Genomic DNA, 13,150 nt, shown 5'->3' on the forward strand with positions numbered 1-13,150 from the left:
ACTTAAATTTTCCATCAGTCATAAGCAATATTAGTCAAAATTAAACATTTAAAATATCTCACATTATGTGCAAAGAAGCTATATGAGTTCTAGTTTCTGAAATGAATTCCTTAAAAATATACTTTTTCCCCCCGGACATTATTGCCCTGAGATGCACTCGGAAAGCTTGTGCGTAAAGCCACTGCACTATAATACCAGAAAACCACACCTCACATTTCCGACTCCTCCCTCTGCCAGCATCATGCCGCTCAGCTTCTTGTGGTTTCCAGCTTGTAGTCCGCCACTGAGCTGATGCACGCCACCAAGTTTCATTTTCAGGGTTACCATGGGCAACCGGGCAACACAGACACGCACGGGCACTTCCTCAGGGGAGTTCACCATGCTCTGCGCTCCGACAGGCGGTAAGACGACGTGCAACTTCGTGTCCGTCTCATACATAATTGTACTTGTTGTCTTGATACGTTGGTGTTAGTGTTTTGTCGGGTGTCTGAGTTTATTTGTGAGCGCTTTCATGGTAATTATCACTGTTTATCTGGTGTTTTTAGCAACTTCCTCCATTTCTTAACGGGCTTTAGTGAACGCCGCCTCCATCGTACAGATACCTCAGCAGGTGTCTAACTTTGCTAGCTGAATGTTACTGTGGTACAGCATACCTTAACACTGATGTAGCGACATGTCATATAGTGGTTTAAGTCAAAGCTAGTGCCAGGATAGTTGATGCACCTTTTAATGGGGTTAATTCGACATTTTGGTTTTCCTTAAACTATCTCAAAGCGATGTCAGCCATAATTAAACTACGACCTGTACCCCCTCTTCGTAACAGTAGACTGTGCTGTATCATTTGTTACTTTCCTATTAATGTATAGCGAATAATTCACTTTTATGCATTTTGCAGCTGTATGCCTAAATTTAGTCATATGTGCGACTTCCTGTTAGTTATTTCTCGCAATACAGTGAATGTCCACATGTCCATTTAAGCAAATTAGCTGATCACAAGTCTGTTATATTAGGACTCCATTTTTGGCTAATACGGTATAGCTTAACATACTATCGCTTTTCTTTGTCCACAGCATACATCAGCCAATTAAACAGTTGTGCATATTTCTACAGAAAGCACAGGTGTAGATAATAACATTAATTGCGACCTTGTTTGGAGTCTGGACAGAGCTACTGTTAGTTATCTTTTTAAAAATATATTTTAGATTTTTGTTTTATTGTTCTGTCCCATTTTTTTTAAATAAATCTGAAACCAGATGAGGAAGGAATATGTACATTGCAAGAGTTAGTATATAATATTAGTATTATTATAACTTTAAAATCAGAAGGTCATAATTTAATGAGATAATTTAAAATTATAATAGTACATCAGACCAATAATAGGTTGTGTGAGGTATATTTTAACTTATTGAATATGACTAATTCATCAGCAGAGAAAATAATTGTTGCTTTTCTGTTGTGAAACAAAACATGTGACGTGATAAAAGCATTTCGGTTTACTCAGACTTATACTTTGAGCATTTCTGGACCGTGGCTACTCTTATACTAATAACTTAGAGGTCATGTAAAAAAACCTACTTTGATTGGTTTAGAAAAAAACCTCTGTCTTTAAGACTATTAAATAGCTAAACTGCAGTGTTTAAAATATTCGCTAATAATAACAGGTGCAGAAACTCTTGAAACAGCCTTTTTCTTTTAAATCTTTTACAGTACTTGCATGGAAGAAGTGCCTCTATTGGACAATAAACCTGCTTGTACCTGCATGAAACCTGAGATTCAATTGGACTTGCTCCTGCAGTGAAATTAGACAGAGAGGCAGACAGAGAGAGAAGGAGGGGCGGAAGGGATGTCCCACTCGGGACGGCTGTGAAGTATCTCTTGCTCTCGGCATCAGTGACCCACCTTGTGATACAACTGCAACGAGTCGACATGGCGTCTCCGAGGCACTACGGTCGGTCCTCTGTGGACATAGCCAATGTGATGCAGAAGCTGCAGGGTAAGTGACACTCTTTGGCTTTGCCGGCATGCGAACCAAACATCCTCTCCTCCTGCACTACTGCACAGTAATATTGTGCTGATTCAAGGCTTGGCTCGGTGCCCGACTGAAGTTCGCCAACATTTGCAAGCCGGGAGGCTCTCACACACATGCACACATACACACCACCTGATGGACAAACTCAAACTCCTTTGTGCTAGATTGTCTTTTAACTACTTATTACTGAAAAAAATTAAAAGAAAGTACTGCCCTTGAACACGTCGCGCCGTAGAGCACATTATAGGGTCGCATATTTGTATAATTTGATTCAATGTGAACGTCTCTTTTTATTTTTTTCCACCAGCTAATCTTATTTGAAACAATAAAAACATTCCTGCAACATCCTGTGACTAAGCTGCACATGGTCAAGCTGCATTGTTTATTGTTTCAGGTTTGAAAAGTAAGATTTAATTTAACGAAACAGTTTTCATCCAGTCTGGTGAAACTCTGGATCTTATCGAAGCATGATTTGCTGAGATCAGACTAATTTTAGGCATTTGTGTATCATTTAGTCATTAGCGCCTTAAGAATTTCCTGTTTAAGTTGATTATTGATGATGTGGTTTGACATTCACAGAATTCACTGATATAGCACTGAGCTAAACTCGATACCATTTGTGCCCTTGACGAGCAAAAATGGTTGGTAGCATGAAAATATGAGCTGTATGGGTACTTTTGAGTGTGTAGGATACCTGGAAACATCTGTGTGTGAGGTGTGATGGCGTGTTACCATAACTGCTGCTTGAAACATTTGCCTGTGGTTGTGCCAGTTTTACCCGCTTTCTGCTGTAGAGAGAAGCAGTACTTCCTGTGTGCTCATCACTAAGGTGATTAATAAATATCCTTTGTCTTTATAGCTGAATGACCTTTTTTAGAGAGAGTGGAAATGACTTGGTGTAAGTTTGCATAACTGTGCTTCAAGTCAGTAAGTGGAAATAGCTTTTGTGGCAGTAGCTCTTGGTGGACTGTTGATGGCGAGCAGCAGGGCTTTTCTCTGGTAATCAAACACAGTTTCCCATCAATGAAAGCATCCTACAGAGGTTTACTGCGGATCCACTTCGGCTTCAGCAACAGCGCATGAATTATTGACTTGAGCAAAGTCTATAATGTTGTGAATCACTTTAATTAGTAGCCCACATTTTGTGTTTATGTAGATTTGTGCAGAGGCTTCATAAAGTTATGAACATGCCTCCCCCTTTAAAGCAATAACTCGTGTTTTTGCTGATTTCACGCTCGCCCTGTTTGCTATCAGGAGCACATGGTGATGGACTGACAGGTAGTTGCTCTGCTTTGGTACACCAGAAGCGTGGCTGCTGCCAGCCGTGTCTTTTGCAATAGGTTCTTGTGGGTTTCACAAATGTATCAGACAGGAAATGTGGAAACAGCTAGCAAATGATTTGACATATTTAATTACCCACAGCTCCTCCAGGAATCAGATTTTAGAGCTGATTAGTGCACTTTCTTTGATTTAAAAGAATTATGTGACACATAATATATACCTTACAAAAGTAACCTAAATAGTAAACAGAGTCCACCAGTGTGTGACATAATTGGAGGATGCACACAGCTGTTCTCTGAAGGTCTCAGGTTCCAAGTGAAGCATAGCACATATATACAGATGTGCACATTCTCATGCACAAACAAGAAACATAAACAGATCCAGCGGATCCATTTTACAGGGATCCACCTACTAACCATTGTAGCGTTTTCTTTCCTTAGTAACTTCTCAGCTCAAATATTAATGAACAAACTGCATCATGAAGACCAAAAAAAAAAAAAACACAGGTAGGTCAAGGTTAAAGTAGAGGAGAGGTTTGAAGCCGGGTTAGATTATTAAACGAAATGAAAATCCATCTGAATCCTGTTCAATAAATCATCTACAGACGTAGAGTGACCCTACAGGCCATAAGGTGTTCTGTTCAGATGAGACAGAGAGGACCGGGCGTTCAGCTGTTGGATCATTTCTTATCCTGCTCGGTTGCTCATGGCCTGTCAGAGCTGACCTGAAGCTGTTCTTCACTAAGTGGAACAACATAATGAGTGGGCTTTTATAAGACTCCCAGGTGACCATCTCAGGTCAATGAAACCATGCACCTACTGCACAGTATTGCTAAAGGTATCATCTTCCTAAGATCACCTTAAGCACTTGATTACCTTCCTGACGGTCCGATGGTTGGATGTGATGTTTGTTGCTCAGTTTGTTCACTTCAAATTGATCCTTATCATCTATTTATTCATTAAATTATGATTGCATAAATTATTGATGCTCATTATGGTATGCATTTTACCAGTCATAGAAACAGAAAATACTAACTAAGGAAGAATGTCATGAAGTTACTTATTAGATGATGCCACTAATGTAAGAGGGTTGAGTGTTAAAATAAGTTTAAACTTCTACCTTTGATTTTAAAACATGTAAATATTCATTACTGTTCTTCTTTTGCTTGCTTTGGATATAAATTTATTTTCTTTGTATATTTATTTGTTTATTCTTTTATTACACTGCATTCAATAAAGTCAAACTCAAATTAGTTGCCAAAAATAAAATTACTTAGGAGATGCTCCAGGTATCAGAAAATTTCAACCTCAACGCGTTCTCCGTTTTCCCTCAGAATGAATTATTTAACTAAACTAAAGTCCAGGACTTCGGATCAATCTGGGCTCATTTTGCAGCTGAAATCTAAATAAATGTTTTTCTGTTATTGCTTTCAAATTATTCAGCTACATTTCCTCTTTTTTGTGTTTTCTGGGGTAACACTTTAGCAAGATTTGAGATTAATCGCTCTGTCACATTTGCGATCTTTCTTATCTTTCTTACATGTTTACATTTGGAAATATTACTGCAAATTTGAAGTTTATCTAATTTAGACAAAATCCTGGTGGTGTAACTGTGGATGAAACACAAGTTGCGGTACTTGCTCTGGCCAGAACACCTTCTTCTGCATGTTTGTTGTCCCCTAAGTGACAAACTGCATTTTTTGTATGGATTATTTCAACAATGGCTTTATTCTCGACTTTCTTCCAAAATGGAGTGCGCGACTTGTGTTTGCTCTGACAGGAAAATCTCACATGAAGTTACAGCAAAGAACTGCAGTGTGGCAGGTGAAACAAGGTGTGGGGAAAATTTAGGTTTTTCCTGCTCCCCCTATTGATGACAACTATTATAGTCCTGCAGGGTCTGTTTGCTTGTAAAATAAAAAAATAACATATATGTGCTCCCCTTAGACTCGTCAAATAACAGGATCCAACATGTCTCACTTACCCATGAGTTATGTTGTAATAGTTGGTCTTTTTTTTTTGGATACTTATGTTTTAATAGAGAAGAAACACAATAAAAAAATCTTAACATTAAGTGGCGCAAAGGTAAACTTTTGTAAATAATTTAATAATTAGTTATTTTGAGCATTTGAACTCTCTGCGAATCATTCAAATCAATCAAAATGCATTTTTATAGCACCTTAAAGTAACAAGGCATTTCAAAGTGCTTTACATCATAAAAACACAAAAATGCAAAGTCATAGACCGTGATTACACATCAGATTATTGACTAATGTTTTATGTTTGTATTTCAAAAGCAACTCTAAACTGCTGCGTTTTCAGTCTAGATTTAGAGGAACTCAGTGTTTCGGCTGTTTTGAAGTTTGTTCCAGATTTGTGGCGCACAAATAAAAAACGGTCCAGTAAGATTTTCTCATAGCTACAAACAGCTTCCTGCATATGAAAGAGGAAGTAGCTTTTAAAAATATGTTAAAAATATATTTTTTATACAAGTCCTGTCAAAGGACTTGTATAAACCAGTATTAATAGAACCTCAGGATTATTTTTAACATGCAAGAAAAGCCTTTTAGCGTGCTGTGGGACCTGAAATAATAAAGGCATTTTCTGGACAAAATGATAAGCTATTTACTTCATTCATTGCTGTCCATGTGTTACATTCAGAGCAGTAGAGTGGTTCTGTTCTCTGCTTGCTGTTTGCAGAAACAATGGATGTGCTTTAGAGCTTTCACATGACGCTTTGCAAAGGGAATCCCTGTGTGGGTGTGTCCTGTTTTCTCGTCACAATGGCGTGGGCTCGGCGCGGGGGAGAGCAGGTGGTACATGTCATTCAGCAGCCCCAGAATTAATTATTAAAATGACTTGTACCAGGACCTGCCTCATGCAGCAGCCTTTGTTCCGTCTCCCAAATCTATAGGACTCTAGAGACTTCGTTTAGCTTGAATGAATCAAGAGCAAGTCGGGTCAGTGTTGATTTTAAAACGATACTGCTACGTCAGGAAATGTTTCAGTCATAGAGGATTAGACATGTCTTATAGGCAAATATGGCTAACACACACACACAAACTAAGCTTAAATCGGGATAATGCAGCCATGGCTATGACATCACACCCTCCTCCCTCACCGATTGGTTTAGCCAGCCTCCTAGCTGAGCCCTCTCCAGCCTCAGATGGTATGATGATACAGCGAGGCAGTGCAGCTAGGGCTGTCCACATCCACACAGCCATGGCTCCTCTGGATGGGAACAACACAGGAAGAAGGAAGGATGGGACTGTAGATCACCCAACCTATTAGAGTTTCTGCTTTGCCATCTGTGTGTGTGTGTGTGTGCGTGCGTGTGTGTGTGTGTGTGTGTGTGCATGTCTGACAGTGTGTGAGAGGGTCAGAGAGGAGGGGACATTTTCATCACAGCCTCCAGCAGCTCTCTCGCTTTCACCGGGGAAACCAGGCAGCCAGATCTGTTTTGCTTCCTGCTGGATAAAAAGGAGGGGGTGAAAGGACAGCTGTGTTTTTCTTTTTTCTGTCACGTTTTGTCCACTGTGGACCTTATGATTCCCGCCGTCGACACACGTACACGCACCGTGGAACTCATGAGACGCAAAGGACGAGAGCCGGAGAGTGGGGTGTAGGATGGCTCACTGTAAGGATGTTTCTGTCAGAAAGACTTCTTTAAATCTGGTGACAGGATTTTTTCAGTATCTGCGTGGTAAGTAGCGCGGCAACAAGCTGGACGTTGGATCTTTCAAGCTAATAAAAATATGCTAATGGTTTGTAGGTGTATGAACTTTATGCTCAAACACAATATTATGTGTGTGCTGCCTTATTTATCTATTTATTTTTTATTTGCGTGTGTGTGTGTGTGTGTGTGTGTGTGTGTAAGTGTGTGCGTGTCAGTATGTGTGTGATATGCTTCACTGGGCATCCCCAGTGCATCAGTGATGAAGCTTTAGCCTGTAGGTCAATGATGTCTTTGCTCCCTGTACAGTGTTCGCATCGCTTCCTTAAACACGTGATCGCTGTCTATATATTTCTGGGGTGGATGTTTAAAAATGGCCACTCCAAGCAGTGCAGCAGTAGCCAACCGGCATGCACGACACAGTCCTCAACGCGACAACGGCGCCACAAAAGCACAGAAATGTGCTTCTTTGTTATAAATGATGCATAATGCATGAGGTGTTGTGATTGAATGTGTTAAGAGACCAGAGACAGGCTGGAGGTGACCTGAACAATCACATGTTGGCTCTGAGCACAGTGGGTGGAGGGTTTGAGAGAAATTTTCTCTCGGCTCCTTTTTAGAGCACTTGTCTGCAGCATTTGTTGTACCGCTTTTGTAAATCATAATTTTAAACATTGCTAGTTATGCTTGTACCATGTATGGTGGAGTATTACTCTAATGCAGCTGGAGACCTGAGAGAAGTTATACTTGAACAGGGGAATTTAAATAAAATAATATTAACTATCTTTAAAAGATTACACATGACAACAACTGTTGTACAGGTGTTGCATTTACCTTTTGTATCACATGTTTTGGGTATCCATACAGTGGCTGAAAGAAGTATTCACACTCCTCAAAAGTTTCTTTTTTAACCTAAAACACAAACATCACTATATTTCATTAGGAGTTTGTGATAAGCCAACAGAAGTGGTGCATAACTGTGAAATGAAAATAAAATGGAACATGGTTTCAACGTTATCGAATCAACTAAAATCTTTCAAGTGTGCCTTAAATTTATTCAGCCCTCGTAGCGGAGAGCAGAGACTCTGTATCCCTCTGAACACATCATGTTGAAACATGGTGGACGCAGAATCATGCTTCATTTCCCCAGCATGGACAAGTTAGACAAAGTCAGTAGAAAAATGTATTGAACTAGATAACAGGTAGTCCTGAAAGAAACCCTGTTAAAGGCTGCAGAAAACCTGAGACTGGAGTTGTGATTTATCATCTTGACAATACAACCAGAACTGCAATATAGTAAAGATCAGTAACTCCTGTCTCCACTGGCCTGTGTCTTTAAAATGAGTCTCTGCTTCAAAACACGTAAATGTAATGATCAACTTATCAGGACATCTTGATGGCATAGTGAAAAATATAAGATTAATATTATATAATATCTTATTTGTCATTATGGAAAATGTTGACCAAGATAAGGACTGTGATTTATCTGGATAGTAAATTGTTTACTTTTTTTTTTTTTTTTTGCAAAAAAACTGACAGTATAGTTTGATTTATTAGTCTCTTTAATTGAACTTTTTTGCTTCATTGACTCATCCAAAAGTCATCTGTAGTCAGTCGTGTTGGAATAAGTATTTGAACTTTATGTTTGTTACTTTCCAGATGAGCAAGAAGCCGTGCAGAAGAGAACCTTCACAAAATGGATCAATTCTCATTTAGCAAAGGTAAGTGTCAACTGCTTCCCATTGCACACACTGTTGCAGCTGTTACTTATCTGAAGTTGAAAACGGTGTACATTTAAGAAACTCAACAAAAGTCAACTTGCACTGTAATATTACCTGAAACCTGTTCTCCTTCACCCCATCCTGATTAGAAATGTGACGTATTGTCATTCTTATAAACATCCTCTTTCATAAGTGGTATTTTTGTTTTTTAACACTTGTTAAAATAATTGGAGACAATAGATTTGTCTGATGCAGAAATGACTTTAACACTAAGTACAATCCCTTTGATTATTCATTGAAGTGCAAACAGCAGCATCGTTTGCCCCTAATTCCTTAACACTTTAAATCAAATCAGGTTAATGGAAGCCAATGTCTTGGCAATCAAAGTTTGGTGAAGCGGGAACATTTACCCAAGACAATATTCCTTTTCTGTGACAAGAACTACTAAAGGATTTTTGGCATGACAACACAAAGACCATTTGTTCAGTTTTCCAGATTCTCACAAGGGGGACTTAAAGTGACAAGAGCCTGGATAGATTTAGTGGAGTGTGTTTGCATGGACATGTGGGGTATTTAGTGGAATAACTCAGATTGGTGTGTGCTGTATGTATCTGCATTGGAGTTCTCCTGCTGTGTGTGTGTGGGTAGGTATTTGCTGTACTGTTTTGGTATTCATGCTTATTGTGTGTGCCTGCATGTGTGTGTGTGTGGCGAGTGTTGGCAGGGACAATAACGTGGTGTGCAGATGGAGAACAAGAGGGTGAGGACAGTTCCCTGTAGGCAGTCGTCTGCTTCTGAGTTTCATGCTTCTAAATTAACAGGCACTCAGTTCACAGCAATAACACATGCTCACATGTTGTGTTATAACACATTTTGTCTCGAAAGCAATAAAATCTGAATTTGATTAGGTGCAGCTTTGTGCTACAGAAGCATTAAATCTCCTGGTGAATTTAGTCATTTGAAATCATTATCTGGTAGGTTGGAGATCTGGCAGAGAGATTTGGTTTACTTAGGCTGTTTGTTGGGCCTGATCAGCCCACAATAGTTTAAGCTTGGTTTCACAACTTTAGAAGAATCTGAGTTATGTGGTGGGCCAGCACTGGGACACTCTGCTAGTCCATTATTCATTATTCATTCATGCCCAGCTCACCAACCGCGCATACTAATAAGGATAATGTAATAAAAGCCTATTGATGAGCAGTTGTAGAGTTAATAATGAATTCCTGTTAATAGTTTCAGATAAAACTGAAGTTTCTCTGTATAGGTGTTAAATGCTTTTTTTTTTGCAGCAAAGCGTAAATTATCTGATTTGTCACTTCCTACGGCTGTCACATTTTCCTTTCAGCCTTTGTGTCCACTTCCTCTGATTTTCTACAACCAAGCATCTTTCCAGGAGAGTTTTTCCAAAGTTGGGAGTTTCATGTGACTGAGAAAATTAAGTTTCCAGGGTGGGGATTATTTTCAGCTGACTGTTTTTTGTGCAGATACGGTGCATCGCTGAAGTATTCATAGGTTCTGAACTTGTTCATTCTTTCCCACATTACAACTCCAAACTTTTTCTTTTTTCTTGTGATGAACCAATACAAAATAATTTGAAATCGAAGGAAACCACATGGTTCTGAAATTGTGATGGACAGTTGTATTTAGTCCTCATAGCAGAAAACACATGGTGAAACATGGTAGTGGCAGCATGATGCTTATAATTAGTTGGTTTTACATTAAGTTTAATATTGAAAAAAAAGATTTGAAAAGGTGTTTCTTCTGCCTAAATGTGTTGTTCTGTATTTATATGTAACAAATATTTCTATTTTAGAAATTAAAACACCAGAATTTGCTCACAACCTTTTTAACTGACGACATTTTAAAATATAAAATCAGGTGTTATGATCAATTTCTCAGTACGGTAGCAGCCTTTCTACCAAATACTTTTTTATTCTTGAGTTATTTTTGGCTGATTATCATTTAAAGTGGTATTCCAGTAAATATAAATTGTTGCCTTTTTCCATATTTTGTTCTTTTTTAAACCCTAAAGGAAATGAATAGTTTTGCAAAGTGACCGTATTTAGTGGGAACACATAACAATCAGCTACATGGTTTGACCTCTGCAGCGCTGTTTCCGTAATAATTTAGCAGGGCGCTGTGGGTGCAGATATTACTTCAAAAATGTGATTGTCTCGAGAAAAAGACAGTTTGTTGTAAAGGACTTCAGACCGCTTTGCCCCAAATAGGCAGCCATTGCAATTCCACCATGCAGTATGCGGAGTTGGGAAATGACCTGGATAATGTGCCAAAAAAAGTATTCCCACGAGCACTTTTGCTTCTTAATTAAACTTTGGCTTTGCAGATTAAACGTTTATTTTGTCTGAGACAATAGATTATAGTGTCATTTAATCTCTTTGAGGCTTTGAATGTGTAAATAAGATGATATCAGGAGACTGTGTCCTGTTGGGGTTAAATGAGCGCCGTAGCCTGAGGACTGGGCATCGCGCCACTGCTGTGGAAAAAGCACCATCTTTTCAGCTGCAGGGAGGCTCAGTGGTTGCTGCTAACAAGTCTGTTTCTCACCAACAGCATTCGGTTCTTCCTCATCCCTGGTAATGGACTAGAATACTAATGTTTTTTTTTTTTTTATCACAGTGTGGACTCTACAGCATACAAGCATTTCTTTTCAGCTCTTTTATAAACTGTCATGTTTTGCTTTCTTTTTTCCTCTACCAGCATAAACCGCCACTAGAGGTGAACGATCTTTTTGAGGACATTAAGGATGGGGTGAAGCTCTTGGCGCTGCTGGAGGTCCTGTCTGGCCAACGACTGGTAAACAAGAGTTTATTTGTCTTGTCTGGAATTTAATCAGAACTTAACTATTTCTTGAAAATATTTACTTTTTTATCGGGATCGACTCCTAGTTATAGTGAAAGTTATGTGTGCAAATCAAGGTCATTGCAGGCATTTCTGGTCAGATTTTTCTAAGCATCTGAAACATTTAATTATGATGACTCTTACTAGACTGCAACAATTCAGTTTGTGGTTTGTCTTGAAGAACAAAGTTATCTATTTTGGAATCACTTTCAAGAATTTTTTCTGATCTTCTCTGCTGTGAGAAGCACTTACCACATGTTTTTTGATCTTACTGTTCATCTGTCTGACTGGAGAAACACACATCCTTACACTCTCAAGGGCACGCTAACAGTTTGACCCAATTTGTTTTCATATATCCAAACCTTCTTGTATCTGTAAAATGATAAGACATCTTTGGGGTTTTTCATACTTCTATTTTATTTTTATTTATTTATTTTTTTTGCATTGTTGTTTGATTCTCCAACACTGGGTTTCTGTAAACAGAAGTTAGAAACACTACGCCTTATTTTTTTTTTTGGAAAACAGCACATTTCTGCCTTGACATACCGACCCACAATAAAAAATCTTCCCTTCTCACACCTGGCTTAGGTTCTACCAAACCTTGGATGTGTTATATTTAGGTATTTTAGCAGGAAGGTCACCTGGAACTAACTTGCTTTTTGCAAAAGTAAATCTAATTTCAGAAAAAAATTAACTATGATTCCTAACTATTCTTTCCTCACAATGATTCATTCTCACAAGTTAAAAAAATGTGCTAAAATCCCCAGACATATCCCATAAGCATTTTATGCCTTTAAATAAAATCCCAAATTGACTAGCTCCACTTAAGTTACTATCTCTGACATTATGTGAAAAAAGCTAATTTAAACTGTCTCTATGCCATGTGTATTTGAATCTTATGATCATAATACACTGAACTGAACAACAACGCTTCCTTGGTTTGCGTATTAATTTCACATTTCTGTCCTCTTTGTCTTCAGCCCTGTGAGCAAGGCCGCCAGCTGAAAAGGATTCACTGGGTTTCCAACATCGGCACTGCACTCAAGTTCCTCGAAGGCAGAAAGGTTAGCATGAAATTATGGCGTTTAATGTTTTATCCGTATTTCTGGAAGACAATAAAAGCTCTTAAAGATGCAAGCAGGAAACTGAACTGTAAATGTGAAATAAAAAGAGCCTCATTCAGCACTTTGAATATTTTTTTTTTCATTTTTTAACTAACAAATTGAAAGTGTGGTTATTTATTTTGATTGTATTCATTTTTATATAACTAAATCTTACCATCTTTGCAATTACTTATATTTTTAACTGAATTCGAGTAATTCTTCACACATCTAATAAATTCACATCATCATTTTTATTCACGTGTGTTTGAGGTTTATCCAACAGCTATTCAGTCTAAGAGTCAGTGTAGTTTTTAAACCAGTATTGACTCAGGACTTCAACACATTTGACCCACAACATGTTGGGGTTAAATATTGTGACCCCAACCTAATTAACTTTATTAATTATGTTGATAATTAAAGATCCAGATAAAGTTAATTATCTTTTAGATAATTCACACTCGGATAATTCGAGTGAATTAGCTGAA

At 38.3% G+C, this 13,150-nt stretch overlaps 1 protein-coding gene across 1 annotated transcript in view; it reads left to right on the forward strand.

Annotated features, from left to right (window-relative positions):
- Positions 1-1,720: 1,720 nt before the first annotated feature.
- LOC106961463 (nesprin-1-like) overlaps positions 1,721-13,150 on the forward strand; it is a gene marked incomplete at its 3' end in the record, with an annotated part of 45,810 nt that continues 34,380 nt past the window's right edge. The window contains exons 1-4 of the mRNA XM_015055214.1: positions 1,721-1,993; positions 8,642-8,703; positions 11,422-11,517; positions 12,543-12,626. Of these exons, the coding sequence (XP_014910700.1) occupies positions 1,927-1,993; positions 8,642-8,703; positions 11,422-11,517; positions 12,543-12,626 (309 nt within the window). The remainder of the gene's footprint in view (positions 1,994-8,641; positions 8,704-11,421; positions 11,518-12,542; positions 12,627-13,150) is intronic.

This window comes from Poecilia latipinna, unplaced genomic scaffold (genome assembly GCF_001443285.1).
Source record: "Poecilia latipinna isolate Pla-1442-1.1 unplaced genomic scaffold, P_latipinna-1.0 Scaffold1304, whole genome shotgun sequence".
In the NCBI taxonomy this organism is placed as follows: Eukaryota; Metazoa; Chordata; class Actinopteri; order Cyprinodontiformes; family Poeciliidae; genus Poecilia; species Poecilia latipinna.